At 45.8% G+C, this 18246-nt stretch overlaps 1 protein-coding gene across 2 annotated transcripts in view; it reads left to right on the top strand.

Moving 5' to 3' along the window:
* RTKN2 (rhotekin 2) overlaps positions 1-18246 on the top strand; it is an 88906-nt gene that overhangs the window by 61892 nt on the left and 8768 nt on the right. For both annotated transcript variants that reach the window (XM_073548296.1, XM_073548297.1), the window contains exon 11: positions 10034-10141. In XM_073548296.1, the coding sequence (XP_073404397.1) occupies positions 10034-10141 (108 nt within the window). The remainder of the gene's footprint in view (positions 1-10033; positions 10142-18246) is intronic.

Below are 18246 nucleotides of genomic sequence, written 5' to 3'. Positions count from 1 at the left end.
TATGACCCTCAGACAGGCCATGTCCCTGTTAGGCTCTCTAACCTCATGCATCCCAGCAGTCAGGTGGGCACAATTCCATACTAGAGCCCTTCAGAAGGACGTCCTGGTTAATAGCAGGGCCTTGGGAGGCTCCTTACAGGGTCAAGTGTTGCTAAGCCCCTCAACTGTTACGTCGCTTAGATGGTGGCTCGATGACAAGATCCTAGCCTCAGGGGTGCCCTGGGTAACGCAGATAACCCGTATTATAATCACAGACGCTAGTCCCTTCGGTTGGGGGGCCCATATGGGGAACATAGTGGTACAGGGACATTGGGATTCTGATGTTGAGATCTCATCCAACCAGAGAGAGCTATTGGCGATAGAGCGGGCAGTCAAAAAACTCATTATGTACCTACAGGGCCATCACGTGAGGATACTCTCGGACAACCAGGTAGCGGTAGCATATGTCAACCACCAAGGTGGAACCCGTTCCAACGCCCTGATGCGGATAACAGAACGTCTCCTTCAGATAGCAGAGGAAAGTTTTCTATCTTTAACAGCCCTCCACATCAGAGGAAAAGACAACGTGAAGGCAGACTTTCTAAGCCGCAAGGCTCTGAAGCAAGGAGAATGGGCTTTGAACAGGGATATTTACCACCAGATTGTCAGCAGATGGGGTCAGCCAGAGGTGGACCTCTTTGCCACCAGAGAAAACAGAAAAGAAAAATCGTTCTGCTCTCTGAATCCCAGGGAAAATCCACTGGCAGTGGATGCCCTCCTGATAAGATGGAACTTTTCTCTGGCATACGCCTTCCCACCATTAAATCTTCTACCTCTGGTAGTAAGGAAGATCAGGGAAGATCGGGCAAGAGTCATATTAATTGCCCCCTTTTGGCCCAGGAGGACCTGGTTCGCTTGGTTGAGGACCATGTCGGTATGCGATCCCTGGGTACTGCCAAACCTTCCGGATCTGCTCTACCAGGGGCCAGTCAGCCACCCGCAAGTAGCGGGACTCCATTTGATGGCGTGGTGTTTGAGAGGACACTATTAAAGGATAGGGGGTTCTCCAAGAATTTAATTGATACCCTCCTAAAAAGCAGAAAACTAACTACCACTAACATCTATGCTAGGACCTGGAAGCGATTCCTGTCCACCTTTCAGTTTGATGTCAGAGACGGAATTCCCACGAAACATATTCTGGAGTTTCTCCAGAGGGGTCTCGAATTGGGTCTCTCCACAAGTACATTAAAAGTACAGGTTTCAGCCTTAGGAGCCTTGTTTGCATGTGATATTGCCAATAACTATTGGGTAGCAAGGTTCATCAAAGCAGCGCCTAGATCGAGACCTATACACAAAGACAGATGTGTGCCTTGGGACTTAAACTTAGTCCTTACAGCCATGACAGAAAGTCCGTTTGAACCTTTGGATTCTGCCTCATTAAAGATTATATCTCTTAAGGCAGCGTTTCTAGTAGCGATAACATCCGCACGTAGAGTGAGCGACATACAGGCACTTTCCAGATTGGCCCCTTACACAGAGTTCTTACAGGATAGAGTAATCCTAAGGCCAGATCCAGCATACCTTCCCAAGGTAGCATCACAATTTCACAGGACACAAGAGATAGTTCTACCTTCCTTCCTCCCTAATCCGACCAACCCTAAGGAGCAAAAACTTCAGGCATTAGATATTAGGAGATGCTTACTTAAATATTTAGCAGCCACGGATCCTTGGAAGAAGGAGTGCATTATTCCTATCCTTCCAAGGTCCCAGTAAAGGTTGTAGGGTATCGAAACACACATTAGCAAGGTGGATTAGGGAGGCTATCTCTCTTGCCTACACAGCAGGTGGAGGTCCGGCTCCGCAGAACCTGAGGGCGCATTCCACTCGTGCCATGGCATCGTCTTGGGCAGAAAGATCTGGAGTGTCAATTGATCAGATATGTAAGGCGGCCACCTGGTCATCTCCTTCCACCTTTTTTAACCACTACCGGTTAGACATGGGTGCCTCCTCAGATCTCACCTTTGGGCTAAGGGTGCTGCAGGCTGTAGTCCCTCCCTAAGTTAGTTTACATCTCTGTAATTCTCTCGTGGTGCTGTCATGGGAGTCCGAATAAAGTATTAAGTTACGTACCGGTAACGGTATTTTTCGGAAGCCCATGACAGCACCCTTAGTTCCCTCCCTTGTTCACATATAGGGGTGCACTCCTTTAGAAGATTGTCCACAGTTTACTGTATGTGGGAGATGGTATAAAAATATTTCTGATAAATAGGGTAGATAGGTTGTATATATTATATGTTGTGTACTAACCATGGTAGCCTCTCAAGCTCTGTAATCCAACTGATGCGTGGGAGAGGTGCCGCCCTTTTTGTATCTGTAGGTTTCCTGTTCCTAAAGGGCGGATCCCCTCTCTCGTGGTGCTGTCATGGGCTTCCGAAAAATACCGTTACCGGTACGTAACTTAATACTTTTCTGCCCCAGTTAATTCTTCTCTTTTCTCTGCTCTATGTAGACAGGAAGTCTCTTTTTCCCAGCTCCTGACCCAGCTGTTCCCTGCTGCAGACTTTTACAATGATGGCACATGTAGGGAAAAGAGACCTCCTGTTTCTACATAGAGCTGTGAAGGCTTCAGCTGGTCAGTTATTAATCACTCGATGTCATAGACCTAATGGAAAACAGAAGAATTACCTGGGTAGAAAGGCAAAATGAGCAATTGTAAGTACACAATGCTATATAATATGATGACTGCAATATATTAAGAGGATAAAAGCTTTGATGGGAGGAGGAGGAGTGCTTCTTTAAGATGTGTCCAGGTGTGACAGGTAAAATGACATCCCATCAGTCCTGTTACTGCAGGACCGCACCGGCCTGGCACATCGGGGAGGCTTCTGTTACTGAAGGAAACATTTCGTCTTCTCATTACTAAAGTGGGAAATAAGAACTTCTTTCAGTGCAGGTCATTAATAAAACCCTTGTATTTATTCATATGAGCCATCTACAAGGTTCATAGTGGAATTTACAGAATGCCGTTTGTGTTTTATTCTGTTAGTTCATGCAGTGCCTCTTGGGATATATATAAAATATTTTTTTTCTTTAATTTTATTTTTTTAATAAATGATGGGCAATTTTTGGAAGGAAACGCCTGTCATTTTTGTTATAAAATAAGAAATCTTTTTCAGATCTGTGGTGTCGTCCTTTCTATTGTTCTTCCCAGAAATGTATGAATAAATTGACAAATGGGTGTTTCCAGTTGGGGGGGTGTCACTACCCTGTGACATTGCCCAATCTGTGCAGACTGTGTAGGGACACACCCTTTTGATTGGGCGAATGGTAATACATAGTGTGTATTATCCAACCATGCTCATGTGCTAACAGAGTGACTTCGGCGTATGTTCGAGTCCCTGCGCCTTCATGTCTCGTTGCTGTTTGACAGCTGCAACACATGCGTGGATTTCCTGTTTGTTAGATAATCGCTGCATGTGTTGCAGCTGTCAAACAGCCGAAAGAAATGTAACGGTGGGGACTCGAACTTTTTTTTTTTTTTAATTCATTTATTAAACAACAAACAGATGTACACATTTTTGTATACACGATAAATAACCAATGCAATGTATACACGATCATTTTGCACATCAATCTATTTGCACAGATTTCAGTTTCACAGGTCCTCACTCTCGCGAGGCCTTTGGAAAATCAAAGAGTAGTTACAAGAACTCATTATTCATCTATACATATGTTTGGTTATACATAACCCAGAATGATGCATTACAACCAACATAACTATCATAATCCTGAGAAAAAATACTAAAACTACTATTACTACCCTGCTGCCAAGAACAAGCCTCCATAACACTGATTACATTATGAACCTATAAGGTGTGAGTCAATATCTTCTTTACTACAGCTAGTATGATGGCAGCCGAAAAACTATCTACGCTTTGTTATAGTAAGGTGAGATGCATTCCATACATCCCAGATCTTATTAAGCTTCCCCAAGCAACCCCTATTCTGGTACAGTGTCCGCTGGTAAGGTATAATTGAATTTACCAGTTCAATCCAAGCTCTAAGAAGGATATTGATTACCCATCCAGCGTAAGGCCAATATTTTCCTGACCAAAAAAAAAGTGTCTCCCGTAGGAAAATTTTAACATGGTGTCCCCATATCTCTTCTTCTAGTACACCAAACAGACACACTAATGGAGTAAGAGGAACAGGAGTACCTATGAGGGAGGTCAACAATGAGGACACCTCGTTCCAAAAGGATAAAATAATTGGGCATCTCCACACCATATGTATAAAATCCGCATCCATTGTATGGCATCTGAAACATTCTGAGGATTGTGATCACCCCATCCTAAATGGCTGTAATGTGGTCAGATATGACTGGTGCACTATATACATTTGAGTCATTTTATTATTAGCTGATGGAGACACCCCGGTTGGAGAACCAAGGATCTCCTCCCTATCTTCATCCTGGATATCTGGAAATAGAGACCTCCACCTCTCTTTTACTGTTGAAAAAGCAGAGTCAGAGCACGCTGACAACATATATCTATATGAGGTAGAAATAAGACCCTGAGGGCCTTGTGATTTGAGAATCCCTATTAAAGGGAAAGACGATATTGCTTGGGTCGTATTATTGTTACGTAGGTGTGAATGAATTGCTGATCTGAGCTGCAGGTATCGAAAAAATTGTGACCTCGGGATACTGTATTCAGTTTGTTCAATGGACATTAAGACATTATGAGCTTATAAATCATTAATTGAGAAAACACTATGTGAGATCCAGAATTGAGTGGACGGGTGGTTTAACAGCATCGGGAAATAAGTATTATTCTATAATGGCATTTCAGCTATAATGTCACCAAAGCGGACCACTCGTTTAAATTGTCTCCAGACTGACCTTGCCAGTCGGAGTAAGGGCAAAGACACATTGCCGTATTTTTCGTCCGAGAATCGCATTGTAAAACTGGCACTGGCTGTCGGCTCTCCTGACCTGAGCTTGACAGCTGCATAGTAATCCATCATGCTCAGGGCAGGAGAGGTGCCGGCCAGTCCGTTCAGTGTGATGCGATTATCGCATGAGAAATACGCCAGTGTGTCTGCCCTAAAGATAATAATACAGAGATAATAGGCTTGTCTGTTTCTAAAAACCCCAGCAGGCAATTGGCCCTTGCAGCGCAGGCTAGATGGCTCTCCGAGTAAGGTAGACCATTATTAGGCATCCATCTACTCAGGGCTCTGACTTGCCCAGCCAAGTAATATAAAAAGAAATCCGGCAATGCCGCTCCGCCTAGCCGTTTAGACCTATGTAGTGTAGACAATTTGAGTTCAGGTCTAGTCTTCCCCCATATAAAGGATGAGAGTAATGAATTTAGGCCTGAGAAAAATGATTTCGGGATCAGTGCTGCACTATGTTGGAGGGAGTAACTGAGTTTGGGGAGTAGGATCATTTTAATCAGGTTAATACGTTCAGAGACAGATAATGGCAATTTACTCCAGAAAGCAAATTTGAGTTTGACAAAATCTAACAACGGGAGAATATTTATTTTTAAGTGGAGTCTACCATATTTTGGAATATTTATTCCTAGATACTTATAGTTACAATAGGTAATGGGGATAACGTTTCAAGGTGATCTATTGGACCAAGGGAGAGGCATCAAGGCGGATTTATCCCAATTTATGCATAATCCCGAATAATTACTAAATTTGTCTATAGTAGCAATCACATGGGGTAGTGTTTCTTCAGTTTTATCCATAAATATCACCATATCATCAGCGCATAGACCAATGGTGTCTAAACGGCCCGCTATATCTATAGCCTTAATGACTGGAGGGGATCTTATTAACATATTTTTTGAGCTCCCCGAAGACGCTTGGTTAGCACATAAGCATGCTCAGATAACAACTTATCCCAGCGTGTTCACTCATTACTATTAATACATTGTTGGCAGTGTAGTGGTTTATTTCCGGGAGGAATAACAGAGTAGCGACACTCGTTAATTTAGAATAAATGATACTTCATTGGAAAATCAAGCGTTTACTATTGCACACATTGTTGCTGAGCTGTTGACTGCGGCAGTACAACCTGCACCATACATACCAGGTGACTGACAATGGCTTCAGAACTATTGTATTGATATTGTCAGGACCTCTGTTTGGGGCGGTTTTATGACCTAGTCTCGTGACATTTATTTTAGAGCAGTGCTCCTAAGTCTTCATATTAGATCCCCTTTTTTTAATCCTCCTCCTCCTCTTCCTCCTCCCTTGTTCCAATGTCTCCTGTGAGTGCAATTATCACCAGCCACATTCATATTCGCTTTCCCTAAAGCTAATTAAACATTTTCTCCTGGAACAGACAATGAAATATTGTCTGTTTTTTCTTTTATATTTAATTACCATGTTTTTGTCTTTTCAAAAAAGAAAAGAAAACCATGACATTTTCCTCCTGCATTCATTTTTCAAAAGGTAAAAATTATAACAAAAAGCATCTCCTTAAAAAAATTAACTCATTAATTCCCGTCAAGTGTCTGCATCATTTTACAGGGCTATACTTTTATGAGTTTTGTATTTAAATAGAGACTGAAGTCCAATGCTGTCATCACTCTCTTACCAAATCCAGAAATCTCAGTGGCCACGGCCATCTAAAAAGGCATATTTTTTTTGTCTTGGAAGAATACAGATTTTCCCTAAAGGGAGTCTGTCGCCCTCAAAACCCAACTTAAACTAATGAGACAATCATGTAGGTAACTTGACTCCTATATAAATAATAGCTGTTGTCATACAGCCCCTCTGTTCATCCAGCTTCGCAGAGCTGAATAGATTATCCTATTCTTATCAGCTAAAACTACAACAGCACACTGCTTCTTTTCAGTGCTGCAGGCCCCTTTCCTGCCGTCGGTGCTGCAGGCCCCTTTCCTGCCGTCGGTGCTGCAGGCCCCTTTCCTGCCGTCGGTGCTGCAGGCCCTTCATTCGTACAAATACGGAGATGTGCCAGGTCACAAACCAGGCAGTTGAGCATATACAATCCTTTGCTCACTGTGTCTTAACACAGGGTTCCCCAACTCCAGTCCTCAAGGCCCACCAACAGATCATGTTTTCAGGATTTCCTTTGTATTGCACAGGTGAAGCAATTATCACCTGAGCATTACTAAGTAAATCCTGAAAACATGATCTGTTGGTGGGCCTTGAGGACTGGAGTTGGGGAACCTGGAGTTCCTTTTCTCTTTTTCTTTACCCTTTTGTTCAGGGTCATTTTTATTTTTCCCTCTATGCTGCAATATAATGGCTTTATATTTTTCTTTTGTTTGTGGGATGAGTTGTAGTTTCAAGTGACACCTATACATTTTTCTATATAATATACTGTAAAGCGGGGAAAAAAATGCCAAGTGGGATGAAATGGTGAAAAAAAAAATGCATTGGGAGTGCATTGCAATATGATAAGTTCTAATACCTATATAGTGCTGGCAGATTACTGAGAAAATAGCAGATTAAAAGTTACAGATCATGAAAATTGGGACGGTTTTTGAATATATTAAACTGGTATAAGGGGCAGGTACACTTTAGGATGACGGTTTTGTATTTTGGAACCATTATATAGAGATCTACAGTTTATTGCAAACGTAAGATCATATTATTCACCCTTCTCGTGTCCTGTGGCTGCCGTCGTTCTGTGACGTGATAGTAAGAGCAAACATGCTTTTCATTTGCTTATTAAATGCTATCCTTAAGACAGAAACTTCGAAAACCTTTCGCCTCTCAGGTGACTGTTAGATTTCACAGCTGATTATAAGAGTAATCGATGAGAATATTTAATTTAGTCAGCACAGAAATTGCCTCCAAGGTAACCGAGATCTCATGCGATTAGCATTCTGTTCGTTGTGCCGCCACATAATCATAATTAGCCATACACTGAATTGCAGGGGGATTGATGTTATATGGGGCCTTGTCCAGCCGTGCCGCTATAGCCAAGGTTAATTGGACCCTTTTAATAACATTTTATGCCTTTTTCCTCAAGCCCTCCTTCCAAATGTAAAACAGAAGACCCTAGACGGCTCGGTTACATAAAAGAAACAAAACTATTGATTTATTTTCCGTGTTCCAGCCGCGGAGTTTAACAATGGCTCCGGTTAGGCAAATAATGGCGCTGTGTTAATGAGCCGAGTTGTTGCCCTGTTATCAGCAGCTGACGGCACCGTATGAGTCGGTTTGGAACAGCTGTTCAGCAAGTTCCTGACATATGGTGACAGCTGCTCACAGATCGGATCATTCACCAAACAAATATTAATGCACAATCCTGTCTGGTAATCTGCACTGGGATAATGAGATGAGACTTACCAGGGCAGTGTATGGTGGAGGACCAGGTACAAGGGCTGATGTGTATGCAAATGCTGCGGCGCCTTCTGCTTGTAACATCTAGAGTAAGTACATCTGAAGGACCCAACTAGATTTGGCTTTAATTATGTTTTAGTTTTTTTAAAATCCTCATGATTCATAACTTTTTTTTTTTTATTATTAGATGTAAATTAGTTGTTGCTGTTTTCATTTTTTTAATTAGTATATTTATATTTTTGGATAAGTTGGCCTTAAACCCTTTTTTTTTTTTTTCTCGTTCAGTTTCTGCAGCACTTGATTTATTATATGGTATACGCGACATGTTTTTCCATTGATCAATAACATTGTGATGGCAAACTTATGTTTTGAGTTAACATTTTTGAACAGTAAAAACGCTTACTGTAATTATTGCCATTATCTGAGATTCATAACAATTGTATTAAGCTCATAGAGCAGTGTGAAAACTTGTCTTTTGAAGGATAATCTGTAGATGTTTGGGGTGGGGGTACATACACTTTTTTTTTTTTTTTTTTTTTTTTTTTAAACTTTTGGCAGGAAGAAAGACTGAATCCAACAATTTTGGCATTTTTATTTTCTTACCTGATTTTTCTTATGCATATGTAGGCGAATATAACACCGCCCTGGTCAGGCCACCAATTGCCCTAGAAGGTCTCGTCCCCTCTCCCCACCCAACAATCGTTTTGGTTAGGTGTTGATGGTCACTAACCGTTTTGATGCTGCAGTTACTATTAGGCCACGTTCAGTATTTGGATTAGTATCTGTAAGCCAAAACCAGGAGTGGGTGATAAATACAGAAGTGGTGACGTGTTTCTATTATACTTTTCCTCTGATTGTTCCACTCCTGGTCTTCACTTACAAGTACTGATGTAAAAAACTGACCAAAAACTCAGCGTGTGCATGCAGCCTCAAACTAGGTATCTTTGTGATAAATTTGAGTGAGTTGGATTTATCCCCAAAACTGGTCTTTGCACCATATGCCTATAGCGTCACAGAAGGAGCAACATGATCAAAATGTAGTAAAATATGTAAATTTTATTAAATAGTCATAAAAAATATATCTACAAATTACAATAAAAAAATTACAGTAGTACACTGTCATACATGGAACATAAATACAGTGACAGAAAAGATAAAAAACAGATCTTTGCGTCCTATTTAATGCTCAAATTGCAATGTGAATATGAATATCACTATAAATGGTGATAACAGTTGAAAAAGCCATGATGTATGATAATGAAACTGAGAATAATGTTCATCAATTAAATTATGGCCTCATAGTCATTGTAATATATGAGATAAATATATGCAAGAATTGAACAGTGGATCAAGGTATGGATTCAAATTAATAAATCTGAGGATCCATTACCGGTGGCCATGATGGAGAGGATGTAGGGTCTGTATCCGCACCTCGACGCGCGTTTCTCCGCAGTTTTTGTCAGAAGGTAGGGAAGTGCTATAATGAGATGCGGGTAGGAGGTTCACACAGTCTACCCACTAGTGTCCTGCCAATCTCTAGGTTCTATGTATTGTCATAAATGGATTACACAGTAGTGTAGATCGATGTTTACCTTCTATTATCTTTCTTGCATAAATATATTTAAAGTTCTGTTCCCTGATGATGAGTTTTTAATCAGAAACCTACAAAAAAGGAAGCAATTTATTTCATGTGCAAATGTAAATTGCTCTCTGCTGTCCCTCTCAGGTCAGTGGAAGCATTGTGCAGAAGAACTCATGAAAATAGAGATTACGTCACCACGGAAACCACCATTGTTTCTATCAAAAGAGGCGACATCCGTGTACCATGATATGAGTAAGTGGAATTTGTCAATGTGGAAGGTAAAAAAAACAAAACGGAGCGCTGAATTTTTTGTCTACCCTTTTTTAATTTTTTTTTTTTAATATGTGCGCAATTTATGAAGTTTAATTTCTAAGGGTTTTTTTTTTTAATTACCAATGGTATTAAATCCTAAATATACCAGAATTTACCTTTTTATGTACTTTTTTTAAAAAAAATTTGTAAAAAATTAGCGCATTTGCATCCCTGCAATCAAGGATAATTACCTTAGTTATTCTGCAAAAAGCTACAGATCAAACTATGGCGTTATCTCCAAGTATAATCTTTGTCCAAGAGATGAGCTCAGTTGGAGACTGGTGCGGCCGTCATTGATTCTGAGGATAGCCTAGTTTTCGATCTTTTCACTGGGTAATGGGCCTTGCAAACAATGGGGGTTATAGATACAGGTTTCAGAACCATTTTATTTTTCAGTATTTTGTATGTACTAAACTCTGAAGCATCGTGTATAAGTAAACCTGAGATATTTTCCTTAGTTAAGTTGTTTGTACCATTGTTGGACAATAACTGGCGTTAATACCGGTTTAGTTAGTTCTGACTGAAGCTGGCCATACACATGAGAGTCCAGGGAACAGATTTCATTTGACTGACAGCGATCCCTCCCAACTCCCCCCATACACAGGAACGCTGTCTGCAAGAGTTTTGGCAGCGATTTATCTTCAAGGCCAACCAAAAGAATCGAGCGATCCGTTTCCCGTAGTTATGTCTCCTGACCTTTGTAAGGGAACAGCTGGGAGGGAGTAATATGCACATTAGATGGTCAGTCGATTTTGCAAAAATCGATGCCAAAAAATGTTTTATCTAATGTGTATGGGGGCCTATAATTATACCTCTAAATTGTATGATTATATGGATTATCTTAAATTAATAGTTACAGGAGTTGTCAAGTTACACCATATTAATGACTTATCCAAACAATAGGTCATCCATATGAGATGGGTGGGTGTCCAGCACCCAGGAACCTCAAAGGTCAACTTTTTTTTTCCTTTGGCGGGTGGCAGCTGATAGTAAACATGGAACACAGCTCCACACTGTGTGTAGTGGCCACTGCAGGGTACTGCACAGCTCGTATTCAAGCAGCAGATGATCTATGGGGGTGCTGGGTGTTGGACCCCACCGATCTTCTAGTAATGTAGTATCCTATGTATAGGTTATCCATGTGGTGTGACCTCAAAACGCCCTTAATGGCCTATCCTTGCTGTAGTTCATCATTTTAAGACTGGAGATGATCTCTTGGGAACCCACCAATCATAAGACCTTTGTTACCTCTGCACAGCGATTTACACGTGTGCTTTGTCTGGTACTGCTCATTTGAATAATCTGAACTGCAGTGCCATTCAAAGCAATAATTGCATGCATGGTGTATGTCACAATGCTTGGATAGCTATCCTCTGCTAATTGGTAGAGGCCAAACCCCTACGGATCATACATCAAGGAATACTTTTATATTAAGGATTGGAAAACTTCGTAAACACTTTTTTACTACCTAATCACTTGAAAATTAACCCCTTCATGACATGCGCCATACATGTACTGCACGTGTTGTCTCTCAGCCCACATCTTTTCCTGCACATGTCAGCTGATTTCAACAGCTGACATGTGCCACTATCTGTTAAGGCTGGCGGAACGCACCAGATTATAAAATAGTAGAGAGTGCGTTCGCAGCCCGGGGTCCACTGTGCAGATGTGGTACACTGCTGCTAGGTAATGGCGGAGGAGAAGAGCGGCGTGAAAACAGTCACACGTGGGTTACGTCACCCAGTGTGAACAGGAGTGGATTCTGTTACTTCACAGAACCGCACGGCTGCTAGAAAGTGAATGCCGGAGCCTGTTTAGCTCACAGAGCCCAGCCACAGAGCGCACAGCAAACAGCCACAGAACTCCACCCCAAGGCACGGGGTTAGTCCTTCTAGGCCAATGAGCGCGCGGCGTCGCTGCCACGAACGCCGCTATAGACGCTGGCTAAGGAGTGCGGAGCTTGCTCTGAGGCGTGCCGAGTCACTGATAGAGACTAATATCTGACTCAACTCTGTCCTACCTACGCCTAAGCCTGGGCAACACATGCATACCAAGGGTAGGGGTTTCATAATGAGTCAGTCACCAGAGACATTCATACGTGCATCCATCACTCACTCCTTATAGTCAGAAAATACTGGCTATCCTAGCGCATGGCCGAGCGGCCATGCAAACCTTTTATAGCCGTGAACGTCCGGGACCTTCCTGGCTTCTCGGATGGACCAATCCGAACACAAGCAGGACCTGAGCACGTGACCTTCGATCTCCAATGGGAGATCACACCACGGGCATGCTCAGTGACCCGACATGAGGACTTAGTCCCTGGAGAATCTCGCTGCTGAGCAGCATGCATTGCCATAGCTGTGCCAGAGGTGGCAGCAGCAAGCAAACCCACGGAGCTGGTCTGGGCAAAGCGCCGGGACCGACGATTTTGTTGAGCAAGCTCCTCTGCGGCTGGAAAGGAATGGGAGACCGCCGTAAGTAAGGCTCTGGATTCTCGCTGTGCAGTGACAGAAATCCGACGCCTAACATTACCCCCCTCCTAGGGCCCCCTCCTCACTGAGCCTCCGCTCAAACTCCGCAATGAGAAGTGGAGCGTGGATGTTCTCCACTGGCTCCCAGGTCCGAGCCTCTGGACCATTACCCTTCTAATCCACCAAGTTAAACTTTTTGCCCCGCATCACCTTGCATCCCACGATGGCATTGACCTCAAACTCGTCAGACAGGTCTGATGTCCTGGCAGATGGCTCAGAAAACCGGGACATGTGAACCGGCTTAAGGAGAGACACATGAAACGTGTCCGAGATAGCCAAATGTGGTGGAAGGGCCAGACGGTAGACCACAGGGTTAACCTGCTTGAGGACCTTGAAAGGGCCAGTATAGTGCTGTGCGAACTTAGCGGATTCCACTTGCAGCCTGATGTTTCGAGCAGAGAGCCACACTAAGTCGCCAGGAGCGAAGGTCAGAGCAGGACGCCGGCGAGAATCAGCGGAGGACCTCATTCTCTCCTTGGAGGCCCGGATAGCATCCTGCGTGTGATCCCAAATGTCACGTGCCTCCACCGCCCAGTCTGCCACCCTAGAGTCGGTGGACGACACCGGCACGAGGACGCGCGGATGCTGACCGTAATTTAAGAGGAATGGGGTCTGACCGGTGGAGTCGGCCACATCGTTGTTTAAGGCGAACTCCGCCCATGGCAGCAAGGATGCCCAATCATCCTGCCTGGCCGAGACAAAATGTCACATATGTCACCAGGGTCTGGTTGGCTCTCTCAACCAACCCATTCGTCTCAGGATGATAGGCCGAGGAGATATTTAGCTCAATGCTGAGCAGAGAACAGAGCTCTCTCCAGAACCGAGACGCAAACTGAGGACCCCGGTCGCTGACAATTTTACCCGGCATGCCGTGAAGGCGGAAAACATGTTTGATAAACAACGCTGCCAGACCCCGTGCCGATGGTAGCTGAGAGAGTGGTACTAGATGCACCATCTTGGAGAAACGATCGGTGACCACCCAAATGACAATGCTGCCGCTGGACTTGGGCAGACCCACCACAAAGTCCATACCGACCATCTCCCAGGGCTTGTCCGCAACCGGCAGAGGATGGAGTAACCCAGCGGGCCGCTGCCAAGAGGACTGATTCTGGGCGCAAGAGACGCACGCCTGAATATAGTCCCTGACGTCACGGGCCATATGCGGCCACCAGTACGTCCTCGCCAGGAGTTCAGAGGTCCATTTGATCCCAAAATGGCCACCCACCCTGGACTAAAGTCTTGCCCGGAGGTACAGACTCGAGAGTAACCGGAGCCACGGTCCTCAGGCTCTCTGATGGGACTAACAACCGAGGCTCCTCCGATGACACCACGGAGCGGGAAAGAGCATCGGCCCGGACGTTCTCCCTGGAGAGAAAATGCAGCGTGAAATGGAATCGGGAGAAGAACAAGGACCATCTGGCATGGCGAGAATTCAGCCGCTGGGCTGTCTGTAAATAGACCAAATTTTTGTGGTCGGTGAACACCTGGAATGGGTGGCGAGCCCCCTCCAGGAGGTGTCTCCACTCTGAGAAGGCCAGCTTCATTGCTAGCAACTCCCTGTCCCCGATGGAATAATTCCTCTCCGCCGGTGTGAAGGTCTTAGAGAAAAAGCATGGGTGCTTCCGACTTTGCGAGTCCTTCTGAAAAAGGACCGCTCCACCTCCAGGACGAAGGGCTTATCTACACCAGGGCAATGTAGAATCGGAGCGCTAGCGAAGTGGGACTTAATGGAGGCGAAGGCCTTGGAGACAGTCTCCGACCACAGTTTGGAATTTGCACCCTTCTTGGTGAGGGCAACCAAGGGCGTGACCAAAGTTGAGAAATGGGGAATGAATTGGCGATAGTTATTTATGAACCCCATAAAGCGCTGCACCGCTTTGAGAGAATGGGGTTCCTGCTAATCCATCACTGCCCGTAGCTTGGCAGGATCCATGGCCAAACCCTGGGCTGAGATGATGTAGCCCAGGAAAGGCAAGGACTCCTGCTCAAACACACATTTCTCCAATTTGGCATAAAGAGAGTTGGCCCGCAGGAGGTCGAAAACTTTGCGAACATCTCTCCGGTGGGAGTCAATATCTGGAGAGGAAATAAGAATATCATCCAGATAGACTACTACCGAGGTGGTAAGCATATCCCGGAAGATGTCGTTCACAAAGTCTTGGAAGACGGCTGGCGCGTTACATAGCCCGAAGGGCATCACTAGGTATTCATAGTGCCCGTCTCTGGTGTTAAAAGCAGTCTTCCATTCGTCCCCCTCACGGATGCGAATCAGGTTATAGGCTCCCCGCAGATCGAGCTTAGTAAACACTCTCGCTCCCCGTAGCCTATCAAACAGTTCCGATATCAGGGGCAAAGGATACTTGTTCTTAACGGTTATAGCGTTAAGACCCCTGTAATCGATTCATGGACGTAATTCTCCATTCTTCTTTTGGGCAAAGAAGAATCCCGCACCCGCCGGAGACACCGACTTCCTAATGAATCCTCTTGCCCGATTCTCCCTGATATACTGAGACTACTGAGACATGGCCTCTGTCTCTGGGAGAGATAGTGGATATACTCGACCCCGGGGAGGCTCCGCATCGGGCAAGAGGTCAATATGACAGTTGTATGGGCGGTGTGGTGGAAGGGTCTCTGCCGCCTTATTGGAGAATACGTCTGCATACTGTCGATATGGCTTGGGAAGCGAGGAGAGATCTGCAGGAACCTCAGAAGTGGCGACCTGTACGCAGTCCCTCAGACACCTACCCTCGCAGGCCTTGCTCCAACTGAGGATTTTTCCCGAAGACCACTCTATATGGGGGGAGTGAGATCGCAACCAGGGAACCCCTAGGAGGACCTGGTCGATCCCTTCGGGCATAAAAAGGAGAGACAGCATCTCCTGATGAGAAGGAGACAGAGTGTCTCTGGAGCCGTCTGGTGGGTGATTTGGGATGGGAGTGTCGCCCCATTCACCACTCTGATGGTGACTGGTTGAGGTAGCAAGACCAGGGGGACTGCGTGTTGTTGAGCGAAGGCAGATGACATGAAATTGCCCTCCCTCCCTGAGTCCACACAAACCTCCACCATCAGAGTGGAGGAATTAAATTCTAACATCCCTTTAAACAGGAGCTTGGAGGAGAAAGCCGCGGTGTCTATTAGGCCCCCTCCGATAACCACTAGACGGGAGCGTTTCCAGAGCGCTGTGGGCACTGGTTAGCAAGATGCCCAGTCTGCCGACAGCGGAAGCAGACTGGAGGTACCCGTGTAGACCGGGTCCTGGACCCTGTGCGGGACACCTCCATGGCCTCTGGAGGCTCGGGAGGTTGACTGGAAGGTTCCAAAGGTCTCGCGAAATTTGGAGCCAACTTATAACGTTGGCGGGACCTGGAACACTCCAGCCCTCGCTCCGTGAAGCGAATGTCTATTCGGGTAGCGACCGTAATGAGCTCCTCTAAAGTGGTGGGCACCTCCCTGGTGACCAGGGCATCTTTGACGTGATTATCCAAGCCTCTCCAGAATATGGGTATGAGAACCTTATCTGGCCACTCCAACTCCGAGACGAGAGTTCTGAAGAGGATGGCATACTGGCTGACCAAAGACGCACCCTGGGTCAGAGCCAGCAAGTGAAGTGCGTTGTCGTGCGTGACCCGAGGACCCAGGAACACCTACTTCAGAGTGACCTGGAAATGGGTGGCACTCTGTACAAGGGGATCCCCGCGCTCCCACAGCGGGGTGGCCCACTCCAGGGCCCTGCCCAACAAGAGGGAGATGATAAACCCCACCTTGTCCCGCTCGAAGGGAAATCGTGTGGCCAGCAACTCCAGGTGAATGGAGCTCTGACTCACGAAACCCCTGCATGAAGCACTATCGCCCAAGAACTTCTCGGGAGGCGGGACAAGGTCGGGGCAGGACTGGCCATGGAGACATGGGCGACAGCCTCTGTAGCTGCTTGGACGGCGACCGACGTAACATCCGCAGCTGAGGTGGAACGCTCTAGCGCTGCCAACCTACCCTCCAGCTGCTGGATGTATCTATGCAGTCGCTGTTCGTCCGCCATTACTAGCCAGACCCTAGCGCTAGGATAATGTTAGGGCTGGCGGAATGCACCAGATTATAAAATAGTAGAGAGTGCGTTCGCAGCCCGGGGTCCACTGTGCAGAGGTGGTACACTGCTGCTAGGTAATGGCGGAGGAGAAGAACGGCATGAAAACTGTCACGTGGGTTACGTCACCCAGTGTGAACAGGAGCGGATTCTGTTACTTCACAGAACCGCACAGCCGCTAGAAAGTGAATGCCGGAGCCTGTTTAGCTCACAGAGCCCGGCCACAGAGCGCACAGCAAACAGCCACAGAACTCCACCCCAAGGCACGGGATTAGTCCTTCTAGGCCACTGAGCGCGCGGTGTCGCTGCCACGAACGCCGCTATAGACGCTAGCTAAGGAGTGCAGAGCACTTGCTCTGAGGCGTGCCGAATCACTGATAGAGACAAATATCTGACTCAACTCTGTCCTACCTACGCCTAAGCCCGGGCGCTAGCAGGCTAGGCTGCACAATACATGCATACCAAGGGTAGGAGTTTCATAATGAGTCAGTCACCAGAGACATTCATACGTGCATCCATCACTCACTCCTTATAGTCAGAAAATACTGGCTATCCTAGCGCATGGCCGAGCGGCCATGCAAACCTTTTATAGTCGCGAGCGTCCGGGACCTTCCTGGCTTCTTGGATGGGCCAATCCGAACACAAGCAGGACTTGAGCACGTGACCTTCGATCTCCAATGGGAGATCACACCACGGGCATGCTCAGTGTCCCGACATGAGGACTTAGTCCCTGGAGAATCTCGCTGCTGAGCAGCATGCATTGCCATAGCTGTGCCAGAGGTGGCAGCAGCAAGCAAACCAAAGCTGGTCTGGGCAGAGCGCCGGGACCGACGAGTTTGCTGAGCAAGCTCCTCTGCGGCTGGAGAGGAATAGGAGACCGCCGGAAGTAAGGCTCAGGATTCTCGCTGTGCAGCGACAGAAATCCGACGCCTAACACTAACAGCCGCGGATGAAATCGCGATCCACCCTTGGCTGTTAACATGTTAAATGCTGATGTCAATCTGACAGCGGCATTTAACGTGATAGCGCCGGAAGCCGGTCTCTAGTCCCATCCATCGGCACCCATGTCTCATGACTGCCAGTCGTCGATGGGTTAGTGTGACAACCCGGGGTCTGCAGCAGACCCCTGTGGTTATCATAGCTGGATAGCCATGAATGCTGCCCAGCGTTCGGCGCTCAAGGCAAGTGAGCATTTCTGTTACACAGAGCATGGCTGCAGCCCTGCTATGTGTTGCACAAGCAATCGGATGATCACAGCTTCTAGGCTCCCATTGAGACTATTGAAGCAGCTAAAAAGTAAGAAAAAAATGTTTTTAAAAATATTAAAAAAATATATATAAAAGCTGAAATCACCCCTATTCGCCCCATTCAAAATTGAAACCGTTAAAAAAAATGAAAAATACACATCTGGTATTTCTGCATTCAGAATCACT

The sequence above is a fragment of the Dendrobates tinctorius genome, unplaced genomic scaffold (genome assembly GCF_039654945.1).
Source record: "Dendrobates tinctorius isolate UK_male_01 unplaced genomic scaffold, ASM3965494v1 ptg000156l, whole genome shotgun sequence".
In the NCBI taxonomy this organism is placed as follows: domain Eukaryota; kingdom Metazoa; phylum Chordata; class Amphibia; order Anura; family Dendrobatidae; genus Dendrobates; species Dendrobates tinctorius.
The sequence above is the reverse complement of the archived record's forward strand: the minus strand, read 5'-3'. Positions and strand labels throughout refer to the sequence as shown.